At 35.3% G+C, this 19,469-nt stretch overlaps 1 protein-coding gene across 8 annotated transcripts in view; it reads right to left on the bottom strand.

Annotated features, from left to right (window-relative positions):
• TLK1 (tousled like kinase 1) overlaps positions 1-19,469 on the bottom strand; it is a 148,494-nt gene that overhangs the window by 53,516 nt on the left and 75,509 nt on the right. For 3 of the 8 annotated variants that reach the window (XM_036255019.1, XM_036255021.1, XM_036255020.1), the window contains 6 exons: positions 9,183-9,258; positions 7,350-7,494; positions 5,928-5,974; positions 3,865-3,960; positions 2,249-2,338; positions 894-986 (listed from right to left, as the gene is read on the bottom strand). In XM_036255019.1, coding sequence (XP_036110912.1) covers positions 894-986; positions 2,249-2,338; positions 3,865-3,960; positions 5,928-5,974; positions 7,350-7,494; positions 9,183-9,197 — 486 coding nt within the window. In that variant the 5' untranslated portion in view covers positions 9,198-9,258. Of the gene's footprint in view, positions 1-893; positions 987-2,248; positions 2,339-3,864; positions 3,961-5,927; positions 5,975-7,349; positions 7,500-9,182; positions 9,259-19,469 lie in introns of all 8 variants that reach the window. The other 5 variants (XM_036255014.1, XM_036255016.1, XM_036255015.1 and 2 more) reach the window with 4 other exon arrangements.

Genomic DNA, 19,469 nt, shown 5'->3' with positions numbered 1-19,469 from the left:
CCACTCTATCTGAACAAAAAATGGAAAAATGTCCTCAGGTGAGGATTTAAAAAAAAACAAATAACAAACTGAAATAATGTTGTTAAGAATACATCGATATATGTAATAAAACCACAAAGAGCCCTGGCCGGTTTGCTTAGTGGTTAGAGCGTCGGCCTGCGGTCCAGAGAGACCCGGGTTCGGTTCCCGCTAAGGGCACGTACCTCAGTTGCAGTTTGTCCACGGCCCTAGTTGGTCGTGTGGGTGGCAGCCACTCGATGTGTCTCTTTCACATCGATGTTTCTCTCTCTCTCCCTCCCACTCTATCTGAACAAAAAATGGAAAAATGTCCTCGGGTAAGGATAAAAAAAAAACACAGAGAACCGTAAAGGCATAATAAATACAAAACTCACAGAGAACAGTTAATGGTGAAGGGATGTGGGACAGTAAGTGTGACCGGTCAGGAAAGGCACTTTGGGTATTTCAAAGATATTGATCACTAAGGTAGGATCATGGATGCTAGTTTTATTGAGTTTCTATATCTATGATTCTCAAAGCTAGCTTAAATTAGAATCATCTGGAGGAGCTTTTAAAACTACAAATGTACAAACCCTACATCACACCAATTTAATCAGAACCCCTCAGGGTGGAGTTTGGGCATTAGTATTTATTTATTTTTAATTTATCTTTATTGTTAAAAGTATTACAGATGGCCTTCTATTTTTCCAACTGTTTCTCAATTCACATTTTAAAGAGCTAATAAAATGATTTTCACTTTAAAGCTGATATTTTCAATCAGGTATTTATTCAACCAGAAAAGGCTTATTTTTTGCAATGCTAAGTATTTTCTCAACAATTTTACTATTGCCAAATAATTAGCCTCCCCACCTTATATCCCATGACCTACTACTTACCCTGAGCAAGTCATCTATACGACCTTCCTTCTTTTCCAGGTCCTGGTTTTTATTACTTTCTAATGCTGCTAATTTCAGCATTGTGAGATCGGTCTAAATGAAAGAAAGTTATTTTATTATCGCCACTATATATATCAATTATATGTAAACATAAAATTAGATACTCTGATTCTAAAAAGCAAAGAAAATATTTTATCTTGTGTGTGTATGTAAAGGGTACTCCAAAAAGTCTGAGTACAGTTTTGTTTTAATCAGAAGCATAAGTGCTACAAACTTATAAAGAAACATTTAAAGATTAAGTATTTAAAAATTTAGAAGATTGATATATTCAATATAACCACTACTTTATGCTATCAACTCTGATTTTCGAAAATGGCAAAAACTTTCACTAGCTGTTCACTGACTAAAAGTAACATACTTATTATCCTAGCCTAAAGATCATCTCACACCGCCCCCCCAAAAGAAGTTTTGATGCATGTACAACAGTTTAGATATGACCTAAACTATTACAAAAAGCCTCATGGCAATAACTCGGGCAAGTGAAGTGGCCAAGCAAAAAGATCAACTCTTCCCATCACAGTCTGAGCCAGTGTCATCCAACAACTGTCACATGAGAAAAATTGAAACAAAAACAGTACTCAAAATTAATAAAACTAAGTAAGTGTAAAAGCTATATGATTAATTCAATTTTCAAATGATTGTTATTAAGTGTGTAGCATGTATTAATATACATAGAAACCCAAAATGAATGGCTTTGATGTCCACTTATATAAATGTAACAGCTTTGGAAGACACTGATTACATATACTTGGATGTTAAATTAAAAAAAAAAAATCAGTAAACAGAACTGACACATTATGGTTGTTCTCTTTATTTAATTTGCTTAAAACATCTATATATTTAACCGATGTGTAACACAGAACAAGATGATAGTAAACTGGGTATTTCAATTTCTTTAAAAAAAAAAAAATTTTTTTTTTTTACTGGATTTTTAGAGAGAGGAAGGGAGAGGGAGAGAGAGATAGAAACATCGATGAGAGATAACATCGATTGGCTGCCTCCTGCATGCCCCACACTGGGGATTGGGCCCACAACCTGGGCATGTGTCCTGACTGGGAATCAAACTGGCGACCTCTTGGTGCATGGGTCGATGCTCAACCACTGAGCCACACTAGCCGAACGGGAATTTCAATTTCTTATCCCTTACAAATTGCTCTTTTGTTTAATAATAAGGTTTCTTGATGCATAATTTTACTTTGTGAATATGTCCAAAACAAAGAGAAGACATATGTGTTGTTTGTACAGAGTTGATCATTTCTTAGAAATCATACAAATAAATTTCAGTAACTATTTACCTGAGTAATTTTAAAGGATAACTGCTTTGGTTGTACAATAGGGTGGTCCCCAAAAGCTAATGCAGTAGGAGAAGGGCTATTAGGTCGAACCTTAAAAAAAAAAAAGAAAATTAAAAAGTTTACATTAGCAAGAAAAAAAAATAGGCTTCTATTTAGCAACAATTACTTAACATTTTTCTTTTCGTTTTTTTATCCTTACCTGAGGATATGTTTATTGATTTTAGAGAGGAAAGGAAGGAGAGAGACAGAGGAAGAGAGAAAAACATCGATCAAGTGGGGATCGAATAGGCAACCTTTTGGTGTTCAGATGATGGGGCTGGAGCCCCAGTAGTGGGAGTGCAGAAGGCAGCCGATCGATGGCTTCTCTCTCACGTCGATGTTCCTATTTCTCTCTCTCCCTTCCTCTCTCTCTAAAAAATTCAATTAAAAAAAAATTTTAACCATAACTAATTGTAAAACTTTTAATCACCATTTATTCAATAAGCACAAAAGGCCCAGTGAGAAACAAACAATAAACATATATTCCCTGCCTTCAAGCTTACATTCTAGTGCTATAAAAGAAATGTTAATGCTTTCAATCAGTTAAATAAAACAAGGCCAATACATCATGTTAAAACAAAAATGTTAAAAACAGATTATTACAGTTCAAAAAGTAAAACTAAAGATCTTAATACAGAATGCTTACTACTAAGGACAATAATGAATGCTCAAATGTAGTATAACATCAATTTACTGATGAGTTTCATGGTTTATTTGTCACTAGTTTTAAAACACATTAATTGTAAACAGCAGATTATATCACTGTATCAATACTAACACTACAACTCTTACAGTTATTGTAGAGTATTATGCTTCATTTTGTATATGGCAATATGATGTGCCCCAAGGTACAAAATGATTAAGAAAGAATTAAGTATATGTCTATAGGCAAGGACCAGTAGGGTACAATGAAAATACAATCAGGGTACTTAAATAAATAAGAGATACTTGATTTTAAAAAAATCTTTAATTCATCTTTAAATTACTGAAAGCCAACATTGTTTTCCTGGTTAGCTACTAAACTTTCACATAATGAAAGAAAAAATGAAATCCAGTATGTAAAACAATGCAGATAAAGAATTAGGTCTTAAAACGTTAGGAAAAAAAACCAAAAAGTTATAATTTTCAGGTCCAAGATCCTTCTCCTATACTGAATTAAATACTCCAAGGCTGATGGCTACCTATCTTTTTCTTAAAGATACCCAGAAAGGCATTATGCTATCATTTCAGTGGTTAAGAAATTTAATTCAAAAGAAAGTTAAAAATTAGAAGTGAGTTACTGAATGTGGACTGATAGAAGAGTATTCATATTAGTCCCACAGGCTCAACAGCATTCTTGTACAGAAACATTACTTCTTGGATATAGTGAGTTCAGGAAAACTTTAACTTAAGAATCTCACTTTCAGAAATAAAGTTCTAATAGCATCAGATCACCAAAAAGGACTCAATTCACTTACAGAATAGTTTTTAAAAAAGATAAACATTAATATACATAGAAGTTCTCAATAAAGACAACAAATTGTAAGAGTTATTCAGTATGCATAACTCCCTTTAAGTCTATGCACCTAAACACTCACAGATGAGGAGGGAGTGGAATGTGAGTGCGAGTTCTGAGGAGAACGTATGGCAGGGGGTATGCCTCTCACCGGACTTGAGCCATTCCCACCTTGGTACTGAGGGCAAAAAGAAAACATCACTATTAAAACAGGTTTAGATAAATGTTATTTTACACATAGGATTAAGAATTAATTTAAATATATCTTATTTTAAATTAAATCCAACAGTCATTTAAATAGGTCAAGAAAAAGCAAAACGAATGTTAGTCACAGCTCAGTCCTGAAAGACTAAATACTGATCATAAGAACATAACAAGACTATGTCTTGTACAGACTCTTATTTCTTGAACATTCTGACTGTAGATAATTTGTTATTGTGGCAAATCAAAGACAAATTCTCCCAAAGCAACGAACATATCTTATTTTTCCTTAAAATTTTAGCACAAAACTAAAGTCTAAGACTCAACAATAACTTTGGAATTGTAGTGACAGCACTGACACAATGATGTATACGACTCTGAATGTCTGTTTAACCAGTATAATCCCTAATCCCCCAAAACATTAATATGTTAACATGTAGATGTTAGTGAACCTAGTCAACCATCTTAAAACAGAATCATCATTCTGAAGATGTGTTAAATATCTGAATGTTCACAGCACTATATAAAAGAATTCTACAAAGTCCCTTCCCTGTACCAGCACAAAATCTAACAAAAATCGATCCTTTCTTTCATGCATGAGTGTGTTACAGTGCACAATTTAGCTACACAGAAAGATAAGGCAACTATTCTGTTTCATAGCTATCTTTCTCATGTTTCTGTATCACGAATGGGAGGAGAAAATTTGCTCTTACTGGCATCCTCTCAGGGTGTTAGACATGAGCAGCAAGCAGAGATGGAGACTTCCTAGTGTGTTCACTAAATAACTTTCTGCAACATAGGAACTTCGTGTAAATTTTTTTTTATCTATAGTGCCCAGCATAATGGCTAGCACACAGTAGGCATTCAAGAGACTTGAGATTTTATTTCAAAGGATCCTACCTTTGGCAAAGATTCTTAATGATATTACACTGAAGGACTGACCTCCACTAAAAAGCATTGTCTCGTAATCAGCAACAGTTTTACCTTAGATTCTGTAAACCCAAAAAACAATGGAAGGTAGAAAAAAATTTTCTTTAATGCAGCACTTGCCCTGATTAACAAATTCTGTTCTCATTCTCAAGTAAATATAAATATTTTTCAACTGAGTAGATAGATCATGGTTGTTTTTTTGCTTTTAATCCTCACCCAAGGACATTTTTGCATTTATCTTCAGATAGAGCGGGAGGGAAAAAGGGAGGAGGAGAGAGAGTAACATCGGTGTGAGAGAGACACATTGAGTGGTTGCCACCCACACGACCCCAACCAGGGCCAGGGACAAACTGCAACTGAGGTATGTGCCCTTAGCAGGAACCTAACCTGGGACTCTGGTCTGCAGGCCAATGCTCTAACCGTTTAGCAAACTGGCCAGGGCATGGTTGTTTTAATAATCATATTAATGTTTTATAATGTGAAACTGGTAGCCAAAAGTGTTTCTGTGTAGAAGCAAGAAAACACTATAGGACTGGGTAAGAGTTGAAATTTACCACTGCTTATTATTTTCAGGGACGCTTAAATTGACATTATTTCATCTCCATCCACAGGACTCAAATGTGGCTGTGGTGCAGTAAATCCTATACTGACTTCTGAAAGAATTCTGAACTGGAGTATCAGGCTTTAAGTTCTACTCTTGGCTCTTCCACTCAGAATTTGCCATTAGGTGGCTACTTTACATTTCTAGTCCTCAGTTTCCTCGTCTGTAAATACCTATTTTGCTAATCTCCCAAGTTATTATAAACAAATATGAGAAAGTACTTTGAAAATCATGATGTGCCATCCCAACATACAAGTAAATTTTAATGTTCCTAAGAAGACAAGATATCACATAGACTGAAGATATGCTCTAATCAAACAGATCATCCAAAATTGGCTTTGTGCTCCAAAGAAATTATCTCAGCCCACAGCAGAATTATATTAGGAACTAGAGATGTTCCTCAAAGAACTTACTTCAAAATAGTCGCTAATTTTGTGGCCACGTCCCCCAATACTTTTCCCTAAAATATAAAAGTAAAGAGTTTTATAGATTTCAAGTCAGTTATTAACGTCACTTAATGTCTCCTAATTTCATTAAAGCAAATCAATGAATTAAAAAAAAAAGCTAAAAGGCAGCTGCATAATTGACAAACCTGTAACTAATAATAAAAAAGCTTTGGTTAACACAAACCATAACAAACTGACAATACATGCTTTAGTATGAATGCCATTTCTAAAAATGTTTTCGTTCTCTAAAGAGTATTTCCAAATTTATAGGCTGTTTTTTAATGAACTAGATTTTAAATATTGTACTTGCATAAACATATAGTGATCCAAAACATTGCAGACACAGGTCTTTAATTAAAAGTTTGGCTCTAAAATGGACTCAGTTTTATAAAAATTGAAGTAGGTAGCTGCTAAGAAATATGGTATTTAGAGAATACTTTTTTGGATGGGAGTCAGCCACCCTTCATTGGAACTATACAGAATACAAGATTTCTTCAAATTACAAAAGAAAAAAATGATACCATTGAATCAAAAGTTTTGGATAATAAAACCATATAGATTTATCTATTCAATACTGACTTATATTCATTTATTCATCTATTTTACTCAATAATGTTTTCTTGAGTGGTTACTATGTGCCAGGCATTACTAAGGTAAACAAACAATACACTTAAAAGTTCAACAACCTTAAATTCACACTTGGGACAAGTTAGGGGAATTTTTAACTACATAAGAACTTAGGACTATAGGTGCTACCTAGACATTTTGAACAATAATTTTATATAGGTTTATTTAGTGGTCAGAGAAGACTGTAAAGATTTTATACCAAAGCAATTTCCCTTGTGCCTGTAACAACTTTAGTGGATTCTGAAGAAGTGCTATTTTTAAATGAACACTGAGACATTTTTGGTTATCTATCCACAAGCTATTTGCCCAATTGAACCCAAATTTTGTTCTGTTAACATTCCTTCCCCTACATAGCATATCTAACTTTAGGGGAAGCTGACTCCTACCTGGCCTCAATTCCTACTAACCCTTCCGTTAAGAAATTCAACTTTGTTCAGGTAGCATCCATTTTCCAAAAAGCCTGTATTCCTTATGGGAACTTTCACCCCTTTTCAATTTCAGAGATGTGCCTGATTTTCTTAAGGGCAATAATGCCTTTGTTGGATGTAAGCAGTTATGGAATGAACACATGACCCAATTCTGGTCAATAGGAAGACAGAAGAGGTTTGCTCTAGACTTGAAGAGGGTCATTTCAAAGAAAGAGGAAAAAACCCCACAGAAAGCCAGTCCTTTGCGTTTCTTTCTTTCTTTTTTTTTTTGTCTTGGTGTGGGGGTCTCTTTGGGTTCATCTTGTTTGGGACTCTGTTTCCTGGACTTGTGTACCTATTTCCTTCACCAGGTTAGGCAAGTTTTCTGCCATTATTTCTTCAAATAGGTTTTCAATTCCTTGTTCCAGTCTTCTCTTCTGGTATCCTCGATACAAATGTTTGTGTACTTGATAATGTCCCAGAGGCCCCTTAATCCAGTCCTTTTCTTAAAGCAAATATGAGTGGGGAAACTGATATGAGTAAACCTAGTTAAAACTGGTAGCCCACCTAAAACCATAAGAAAAATCAAACAATTCTGCATATAGCAGACCACAAAGGGAAAAAAAAGTGGGTTCTTAAAGACATAGATTAGATCAACCAACCCAGAAGTCCTACCCTACTTTGGGACCTGCTTTCAATTGGGTTTTTAAATCTAAAATTGAAATGATCATAATCAATGAACCTTTACACTAAATAAAGCTCCAAGTCCATTAACCAAAACTTGGGGGAACTACACTAAGATCAAAAAGGAGCTCAGGTACAGACTGAGATACAAAATATCACACGCCTAGAGAAAGGTGCTAAAATGACTTGACTCCTTCCTTCTGCAAAAACAAATGCTACATACACATTCCTTGATGCCAGTGCCACATGTAAAAGTACTAGTAAGCATAGGTTCATGGCCCTAGACCTTACAGAGTAATCATGTAATATATGTATAAAATCATCATTATATATATAAAATCATTTGCAGAACTCACTTCATTACATTTAATACAGAGTGGCCAAATTAAATGACAATACTATTTTGTTGTCCATTATATGTTCATTTGTTGTCCAATTATAATTTAAGTCAAATAAAAATAATTTTCTTAGCTCACATCACAAAAGGTATGCAAAAAAGGATAAAGAATAGATATGAAAAGAAAAAGATGGTACCTTAATAAAAATCTCTCAATTATTTTTATAGTCTTTTTTAAAAATAAAAGGATTAAGTTTGAGTACTTGTTTTTTAACTCCTCAGCTGAGTATATTTTTTTTCTATTTATCATCAGATAGAGTGGGAGGGAGGGAGGGAGGAAACAGAAACATTGACGTGATAGAACCACATCGACTGGTTGCCTCCTGCATGACCTGACCAGGGCAGGGGATGTACCACAACCGAGGTATGTGCCCTTGACTCATTGTTCCACAGGCCGATGCTCTAACTGCTGAGCCAAACCGGCAGGGCTGGGTTTTTTTTCTTTATTGATTTTAGAGAAAGAAGAAGGGGCAGGGAGCGAGAGAAAGAAACATCAATGAGCAAGAACATCAATTGGCCACCTCCTACATGCCCCCCACCGGGGATTGGGTCCACAACCTGGGCATGTGTCCTGATGGGGAATTGAATCGGCAACCTCTTGGTGCATGGGTCAATGCTCAACCAGTGAGCCACACCGGCTAGGTGGGTACATACTTGTTTTAAAGTGAGATCTAAAGTTCTTATTCAATACCATAATTTATATAAAAAGATAAAAATGAAAGGTGTGAAGGTAATGCTTGCCAGATGCTTGACACTTAGTATTAGCAGATCTTCCTTTGGCCCAAGGCAATTTGGGTTTCCAGAGTAAGGGGTGTCAACTGATTTAGGTAAGTGAGCCAAAAAAAATTTTAAAAAGGAAATGTCAAAAAGCCTAAACAGTAACTACACACTATCTATGGTACAAAAAGATTCCAACTTCATATTATTATTTGTTATGCAGAGTATATTCCTAAACTATTATTAAAGGCAGAAATTATGTAATAGCTATAAAAAAAATCCCACAAAAACATGAAATTACTTATTTTACAATTAAACTACTAACTGATGTAAAATCAGAATAACTGTAAATGCCTATTTGGCTCTGAAGGAAAATTCTGCTTCACTTACCCTGACTACTTTCATTCTGGTTTTCTGCTTTTCTCTTTCTTCCTCTGGATGATTCTGATTGTTTCTTCTCTGGTGTCTACAGAAAGCAAAGTTAACAGAATTTTAAATCACAGCCTTAACATATAAAATTATTATAGTCAGTATAAAAATCATTTTTATTTTAAAAATAAAATACAGGGTGGAGCAAAAGTAGGTTTATAGTTGTTTGTATGGAAATACAAAAATTAATAAATAATACAAGGAACTATTTTGTGTAATTGCGACCATAAACCTACTTTTGCCCACCCCTGTATTATTTTGCTCAATAGTGCTCACACAACATAGATGTGTACGTACATATTATTTTTTTAAAAAAATTCCTTCTCTGTAAATTTTTAAAATTCGAAGTATAGAAAATCTTGCATGCATTACTTGAAATTTACATTTATAGAATCTGACCTGAGGTAAAGAAAAAATTTGAGTGTAATTAGCCTTTAAAAGATGCCCTTTAAATTCTTAAATAGGGCCAAACAACAACAAAACCTTATGTTTTTCCTATCTGTTTTCTATTAGTCATATATAGTTATGACTAAAAGTAGACTTGGATAAAAGAAAAAAGGCAGAATCCAAACCCTGATATATACACTCCCTACTAAAAAGACCATTCACTTAAATGCCTAACAATTACTATCCAATAACAATTATAGTAAGTTTGTAAATTATGCCCTACTAGAGCCCACTGGCCAAATCTGGCTGAAAACATATTTTTGTAGAGTCCATAATCTAAGCATGACTTTTACATTCTTAAATGACTAAAACATTTAAAAATCAAAACAAGAATATTTTGTGATATGAAAATTATAAGAAATTTAAATTTCAGTGTCCATAAATAAAGTTTTATTGGAACACAGTCGCACTCATTCATTTATGTATATTCTATGGTTGCTTTCATATTACAACATCAAAGTTGAGTAGCTCCAACAGAGATCGTATGTCCCACAAAGCCTAAAGCAGCTGGCCCTTTACAGAAAAAGTTAGAAGACCCCTGCCCTACATGATGGCTTGTTTTCAAATTATAGATCTGTTCTTTTAACTGACAGCAAGCATTTCATCAGGCTAAAATAACAAGTACGTTTTGTGGAGTCTGACAAACTGTTGTTGTGTGTAGACAAAATGAAAACCAAGAGCAAAAGCACAAGGCAATGACACAGGGCCCTTAAATTCTAGAAGCTTCGCAAGTATGTCTAGTGTCAGAACAAAGAATATTTGAATGAATTTTAAGACAACTTAAATAAATCTCTAAAGGCAACGCAGTTCCCAAACAAGGAAGGGACTTAATCCATATTTGATGTCTCTGAGTAGTTCTATGAATGACAATACATAATCTAACTTATATTGAGCATCTATGGTTCCTCTAAGTATTATTTTGGGGATTTTTAGTTCTCTTGCCTCCATTTTGTCAGCAAGATAACAGATTCAAAGAGGTTGAAGTCAATGGTACTAGTCTTCGAATTCTTTAAAGATAGTTCATATTTTTAAAAGCCTGAAAGATTTCTGCTCCCTTCACAAATATACAGCATCCACAACCATATCAGTACATAAGGGAAATAAATATAGTACTAAAACAATCTTATTCTTAATTTTTAAAAACTGCCTAACTTTCCATCCTCACAATCTGACTTTTTAAGCTCCTATCATCTGGTCCTTTTCATTTATTTATTTTTTTTCTTTATTGATTTAGAGGGAGAGGAAGGAAGAGGGAGAGAGAGAGAGAAGCATCAATGAGCGAGAATATCAACTGGCCTTCTCTTGCATGCCCCCAATGGAGATTGGGTCCACAGCCTGGGCATGTGACCTGTCTGGGAATTGAACTGGTGACCTCTTGGTATATGGGTTGATGCTCAACCACTGAGCCACACTGGCCAGACATCTGATCCCATTTTAATTGCATTCATATATATTTAAAAGGAGCACATGTACTAAGTCTTCAACACTGATGAAATGCAATATTGTTTGCCCTTTTCTTATCATATAAGTAGCAGTAACTATGGGCATTTTCCTTCTCTGACTTTCCCTTTAAGGCTTTGTCAAATTGTATAAACCATAAAATTAAAATATGCCCTGGCTGGTTTGGCTCAGTGGATCGAAAGGCCACACGTTTGATTCCCAGTCCCTGTGGGTGTCATGCAGGAAGCAACTAATCAATGTCTCTCTCTCACATTGACGTTTCTACCCCCCGCCCCATCTAAAAAGCAATGAAAAAATATCCTCAGGTGAGGATTAAAAAACAAAATTTTGTCCAGCCAGTGTGGCTCAATGGATTGAGCATTATCCCATGCCCAGTTTGGTTCTGGTCAGAGCACATGCCCGGGTTGCCAGCTCGATTCCCAGTAGAGGGTGTGCAGGAGGCAACGAGTGGATGTTTCTCACTCACATCGATGTTTCTATTTCCCTTCCTCTCTATCAAAAAAAAAAGAATATATATATATATATTTAAAAAATCAATAAAATTAGCCCTGGCCGGTTTGGCTCAGCGGTTAGAGCGTCTGCCCGCGGTCCGGAGAGACCCGGGTTCGGTTCCCGCTAAGGGCATGTACCTCGGTTGCAGTTTGTCCCCGGCCCTGGTTGGTCGTGTGGGTGGCAGCCATTCGATGTGTCCCTTTCACATCGATGTTTCCCTCTCTCTCTCTTCCTCTCTCTCCCTCCCACTCTGTCTGTACAAAAAATGGAAAAATGTCCTCGGATGAGGATAAAAAAAAAAAAAAAAATCAATAAAATTAAAAAAATAAAGTTGAACTTTCTACTCTATTCATATAATCTTGTAAAAGTTGTTTTCAAATCATCTAATTGGAATAAAACAGCCACACAGAGCAACTGCTATGGGGGAAAAGAAACAAATTTTCAAGATAACTTACTCTGGAAATGTTGGCATTTTGAGAGTACTTATAATAGTGACACTTAGAACAGTGATTGCATAACTTTTTGCCCATTGTGACATTCATGATGGAGTAACACGCTCCTGTTTAATATCCTGACAGGCATTTCCTTGAACACAAATCCCTATAAGTCCTTATACTATTATTCCTTTGGGATAGATGATCCTAAGTGTAAAGGCTGTGTCACAGAATAAGCATGGTTAAAATTTTAAAGATACTGTCACATTGCACTTCCAAAGGCATATCAACCTATACTTACACTAACACTGTAAGAGTGCCTACCAACCTAAGCTGTCCACCTGATGTGTTTTTTTAAAAAGGTATTTCATTATTGTTTTCTATATAGCAATACCACACTTACAATTTTTAAAAAGGTGATTTATTTTTGAAAAGAAATTGTTCTATCATTTATTTATTAGCATTGATTCTCAATGCTGACTATACATCAAAATCACTTATAAAACTTTAAACTTCATGTTGAGTACCCATTCCAAATTCAACCATTTCTGAAAAGAGACTAAAGGAGTCTTTATTCTTAAAAACTGCCAAAATGATGCTGATGTACATATATAATGTCATGTATTTCCTGCATATTCTACTTTAGAGAAACTGTAAAATTGATAAGTTTTTATATAATCTTCCATTAAGAATTAAAGACCTAAATCGTGACATATAGCAGAAAACTCATTAGGATATAAGAATTCCAACTGATCGTCATGGTTACTCAGTTATTTTAGAAAACAGAATTAATCTTTTAAAAAATTAGTAAATCACCATGTTCTGCTGACATACAAACACATCTAGCCCTGGACGGTTTGGCTCAGCGGTTAGAGTGTCAGCCTGCGGTCCAGAGAGACCCTGGTTCGGTTCCCGCTAAGGGCACATACCTCGGTTGCAGTTTGTCCCTGGCTCTGATTAGGGTCGTGCAGGAGGCAGCCACTCAATGTGTCCCTTTCACGTCGATGTTTCTCTCTTTCTCTCTCTCTTACTCTCTCTCCCTCCCACTCTATCTGAAAAAAAATTAAGAATGTCCTCAGGTGAGGATAAAACAAAAACAAAAAACACATCTAATATTTTTTAAACTCTACTGTAGTATAAGATATTGAAACCAAGTTGTCACATAATGTCAGCTTGTACTGAATGTCCTTAAAATTCAGTCTAAAAGCAGTGTTTACCAGATAAAACATTTGCGAAGTGCTGTTAGTCCAGACATATCTTTGATTGGCAAAGTTGATGATTACCATAAATCATTTTAAATCTAAATATTTCTAAAAAAGAATATTTTTTTCAAAAGTCTAACTAGGGTAATTTATCTTACTGATAAGTCATATACTATCTTAGTTATGCAGAAATAGTACAGCACTTTGGTTGAGAGTACCACTTTGAAATAAGAGACACTTTGAATTAGAATTTTAACTCTGTTGACTTATTATCTGTGGATAAATTAATTAATCTTTCTAGGCTACTATTTCCATACTAAGAAATTGAAACTTATAGAGCTGTAATCTACTGCCACAGGTAATGTGCTAAAACTTTACTTTCTCTCCTTCATTAATGGTTCCCCAGAGGAGACTTGCCTGGACCCCCAGAGGATATTTGGGAATATATGGACACATTCTGGGTTGCCACAACTGCAGGCTACAGATATCTAATGTGTTAATCAGAGATGCTGCTAAACATCCTACATTGCTCAGGACAACCCCATTCCCACCCCACCTCAAGAATTATCTGGCCCTAAATGTTAATAATGTAAAAAGTCTAGAGACCTTGTTTTGATGAATACATAATCATTTGTAGTTGATGCAAAACTACTACGCTACACAACTAAAGTGATGTTAAACATACCTGTCCAAGAAATATTTACTGACCACCAATTATAGTTAAGCACTATACCAAATTCCACTTTAAAGTATGTCTTCATTCTTTTTAAACATTTATTTACTCTTATTAAATTTTTTTGAATCCTCACTCGAGGATATGTTTACTGATTTTAGAGAGAGGAAAGGAGAGGGAGGGAGAAGGGGGGGGGGGAGCATCAATTGATTGCCTCTCATACATGCTCCAACCAGGACCAAACCAGCAACCTAGGTATGTGCCATGACCCCAAGACAAACTCAAGACCTTTTCATGTACAAGATAACACTCCAACCAACTGAGCCATACCAGCCAGGACAGTATGTCTTTATTCTTAAAATGACCTGGCATGTTTTTCTTCTAATTTTGTTTTCATCAACTGGCTTAGAACTTTCTTGCTCCATAAACAACCAATCGCCCACACAAAATGCACTTTTATAAAGGGAGACATTTAACAGCTATATGTCTGCTTGATAAATAGCTTACTAAATTATTATTTCAAGGTTTCATGATTTATAAGAAACTGCATGATTATCTACGCAGAGTATTATCGGAATTTCTAAATAGGGATCCTGGGTTCTTTTACTGTGAAAAAGCTTTCCAGACGATTCTGACACACACACAGTCCTCCACCTTTATGAAAACAGCCACAGAGCCAATATTATACCCACCTTTGGCTTCCAGCTAACTTTCCTCCCAGGAGATTAAGGACATGCATATTTAACCAGAATAGACTCACTTCCTTTGCTGTGAACCTTGTCATATAACATATTTTAGGGTAAGACACACTAACTTATAGCTGAATACAGTTCCTGTAAGAACATGTCCTTTAATGTATAGTGGTAGAATCAAATAGTTTTCTCTTTTATAAATAAAAGAAAAATTCACAAAGTAATTCCAGGATTTTCACAGGAACTTTCAAATCCTATAATTTATAAAACTGATTATTAGTTTTAATAACGGAGGAAAAAACCAATTTATTCCTCCACTGAGATAATGCATTTATTAGTATTACAAAATATACAATTTTGGATGCACACACAGAATACTCTCCTTCAAGACAACATTGATATTGCACATTGTATATAGCAACACTGTTATATACAATGTCTTAGTAAAATAAATGACATAATAATACTTAGTAAGATTTACGGTTTGGCCACCTAACACAGTAAGAATTGAGAAAATACTATCAGCAGAAAGATGAGTAAAAGAGAAAAGCAGCAGAACCCATCAAATAGAACACCACAAAGATCATTTATCAGGCTAAAACATTTTAGAAAATAATATAGGCAGTAGAATATAAAGAATATTTCTTAAAAATGACTAGATGTCTAACAATCTTGAGAAGCTGAACAGATTTAAACAGAATAAAGTAAAAAACAAGGTAATTCATTCAGGGGGAATAGGCATAAAAATGAAACTTTCAGTGATACTTAAGACTATACATCAAATTCATTTTCCAAGTTTTCTTCTTTCCTGCTGGGTGCTCAGACTAAGATATTAAAGAAAAGGTTTTTTTCAGATATATAAATATAAATATAAGTAAAATGTAATGAAATTAATAATCTAAAACCTAAAATGTAAGGCCAGTATTACCTCAATTTTCTAATAGAATCATAAATTCCAATCAATCCTAGGTACCTAAGTGTTCACTAAGAAAACATTCAAGCTAAATACTATTAAGAGGGCAAAAAGGAAAAAGTCAAGATGGTATGTACATAAAAGCAAGGTTAAAAACAGAAATGCTCTTATCACTCTCCTAATCTACCGATTTACTAAGAACAGAAGACAGCCCATTTAATCAGTTTACACATTTGTGTAAGTTTAAAATACCTTATTCAAAAAAGGAGAATTTACATTTAAAAACCTAATAAATAACTCTAAATAATATTACTAGTTCTAGAAATGAAAATAATGCCCTTCTGAAGCCAGGTCCAAGTTAGTTTTAGGTCTAATTCCCCAGTGTTCTTAATTTCTAAAATATACAAATAAAAAACACAATGTGCCATTTAAAAAGTATTTTTAAAAAAGAGCAAAACAAAAGCATTAATGCTTCAAAGTGTCTTCAATACCATAACTTTAACTCAAATTAGGGGAATATATGTGACTTCCAAGACTAGTTTCAAAAACTTAATTCAAATGAGAACACTAATCAGATCTCCTTTCATAGAATGGTATGCATTAATCACTGGTGGAGGTAAATTAAGATAATCAAGCATCATATCTTTATTATATTACTTCATTACAATTATTACAATTCTGAAAGTGGATCTAAGTTTAAATATCTAGATGCAACAACTGTTCCAGTTTATATATATTTATAACTTAAAATATCCTTAATCCTAAATAACTCAAAAAACCCCAAATGCACCTTAATAAAAAATAAACAGTAATTCAATGTCAATGTGCTAAGGAAAGGACCACAGAGGGCTAATGAATTGATAATTACCCAGGAGGAAGGGAAAACAGAGATAGAATATATTTAAACATTTTCAACTCTATTCAAGTTATATACAAGTATTATAGAAGATAAATATTAAAGAGTAAATTGGAGCAAAAATAGAATAATTTGACATGTGTCTGCTGTATGAACATTATTCGGTAGTGTACTATATGCAAGCACACATATATTAATAGACTTAAAGGTGCTTCTCCAACATTACTGCAGATAATCTAATGCATTCAGGCACAAATATCCCATCTCAGTAAGAATTGAAATAAAGCAGAGAGCTAAATTCTAGAATATCCCAAAGGAAGGGTAGGGAGGTGGAAAGACTGTGGTATTAATAATTCATTATAAATTCCAAATTAGGCATAATTTATCTTAGCATCTTGGGATAAGGTAGAAAGGGAACAGCAATTCTACAGAATTCAAAGAAAGTAGAGGTCTCTGTGCTTAGACAAGGAAGGGTCCTGCAAGAACTGCAAATAGGTGGATCAAGGCAGGTTCTAAAACTTGGGAAACATTGCTAACCAAAAAACATGGGCTGCTTCTCTGAGCCTCAAAAAATAATCTGGATTTTTAGCTAGCAGATAAATAACACAGACCATGTGTCTAACTCCTTCAGACGTTCCAAAACATTTTTAAAAAAGGATGAGTGTGCTCTGGCTGGTGTGGTTCAGTGGTTAGAGCGTCAGACCACACACCAAAGGGTTTGATTCCTGTCAAGGGCATGTCCCTGGGTCTCAGATTCAATTATTGGCCTGGTTGGGGTGTGTGCAGGAAGCAACCAATCGATGTGTCTCTCTCACCCCCCACCTTTTGGTCTCTTCCCACCCTTCCACTGTCTCTCAAAAAAAAAAAAAAAAAAAAATCAATGGACAATTAACAAAAAAAGGAGTGGGGGGTGGGGGATGAGTGACCCTTCTCCTTCAAACTCAGTTTCCTGCGCCTCAAATAAAATAAAACATGTATCTTTCTCCTCACATCTACAATAATTCATGATTCTTTGTTTCAGCTGGTAACCTCTATTTTCACTGTGAAGTAAAAGAAAGATGATTAGCTTTTGGAAGTTCATCCATCACAAGAAAGGCTACTCCTTGTCATTTCTGCCTACAACTAAGCCTGCCCATCAGGGTCTGGATCTCACCATTTGTACTGCCTTAGGAAAAGGCACTGAGTTTGGGTTCTACTTTCTCCGTTCTCTTCAGCACTTTCCTTGTCCCATCACTGGTCTGCTATGACCCATGCTTTGGCACATACTATGTCAAGCCTGCTCCCTTCCTTCACAGTCAAGATTCTGCCAAGAGCTGTCAATATTTGCTGTCACCACTTCCTCACTTTCCAATGCTTCCTTAACAAACTATAATCTGGTATCTTGCTCTCATTAATCTACTAAAACTAAGCCCAAGTGACAAATTCTTAGTCACTTTTTACCGTCATTATCTTATGTGAGTTCTGTGACATTTAGTTCTACTCATTATTTTCTTCACTTTCTCCTCTTTTTCTTCCTATTATCTATCTACCTCCGTACTCCAAAACCACCATCTTGCTGGTCACATTTCCTAGAGTTACACAAACTATCAGGATGAGTTCATCTACAATAGCAGTCTTTAAACTGTTGGATTTCAGGACTCCTCTACAAACTCTTTAAAAGCTGTAGATGACCCCAAAGAGCTTTTATTTATGTGGTTTATAACTATCAACATTTACCATTTTAGAATTTAAAACTAAAAAGGTTTTAAACACCAGAATACACAAGTGCACAATTCATAAATTGTCAGTGATGATATTATCACATCATACAGCCTCTGGAAATTTTCACTGTAAATGCAGGAGAAAATGAAAGTTTTAAAAAGCCAAATATGCCTTAGTATTGTTTTTAAAAAGTCTTAGCATAATTATAAAAATTGTCCTTGTGGAACCCCTGAAAGAGTCTCAGGGACACCCCCCACCCCCGGGAATCCTCAGACCACTCGATCGTTGCACATCTATGTAGAAACTCCTCTAAGTCTTTCTGTCTAACTGGATCCTTTTCTTTCCTGAGTTACCACCTAAAGTCTTGTACCTTTAAATAATCCTAGGCTCTTCCCTTTCCTTCTTTACCCTCATTTAGTCACCAAACCCTATTGTTTCTACTTTTAAAATCTAGTGGAATTTGAGAACTTGTTAGAGAAATACAACCCCGCACCCCAGACCCACAGAAATGAGAACCTTTGGTAATTCATGTGCACATTAAACTCTGAGAAGCTGGGCCTGGGTGGTGATAACATCAGTAACCACAGTTAGAGAATCTGAAGGAGAAGACACATCCAAAAATCAAATTTGAGAACACTAAATTAGAACCCCTCCAACTTGAAGTTTTTCCTCTTAATATTAAACCTTGGAGGTTTGAAGTTTTGTAAAGGAATAGTATTCCTGAAGTAAATAATCTTCCCAACTTAGGTTTTACTTCCCTCCATCTCTACTTTGTCTTTTCCTGCCCCTGCTTCAATGACTGTCCATCACTCAGATAAAAGCTCAAATTCCTTACTATGAAATAAAAGGGTTTTCAAACACTCATCCCTACCTATCTTTCACCCTTCTTGCATACTCTCCCTATACCAAAAGTTTGCAAACCAGCTGAATCACCTTTGCAGTATGGTCTTTTTTCTAAGCTCCTCAGGGGATCTCAAGTCCAGCTGGGGTTGAGAATCACTGCCCTATGGCTTGAACAAAACTACTTGCCAAACTTCCATGCAAAAGCAAAAGCATAGCTTAGTCCCTCTGCCTGCCTAACCACTATCATCTCTTCTCTAAAGGAAGACCTCTCTTCTCTTCCCTCCCCTCCTCTCACTTGCAGGCAGGTGGAATTGCAGGTTTCTTGCTCTTTGACCACAAAGCACCTTGTGCTTACATCTATTATAACAGCCCACACTGTTTATAAACTAGTCTGTCCTGCATGACACTGATCTCTGGTGACAGCAGAGATAATACCCTATTCATCTTTATATTCTCTGTGCTTAGCACAGAGGTTAGAAGATAACAGGTAAGTAATAAATGCCTACTGAAAATACAGTAAATTACTGGAGCCCG

This window comes from Molossus molossus, unplaced genomic scaffold, assembly GCF_014108415.1.
Source record: "Molossus molossus isolate mMolMol1 unplaced genomic scaffold, mMolMol1.p scaffold_m16_p_11, whole genome shotgun sequence".
In the NCBI taxonomy this organism is placed as follows: Eukaryota; Metazoa; Chordata; class Mammalia; order Chiroptera; family Molossidae; genus Molossus; species Molossus molossus.
Note: the sequence above shows the minus strand (reverse complement) of the source record. Positions and strands in the feature narration are given on the sequence as shown.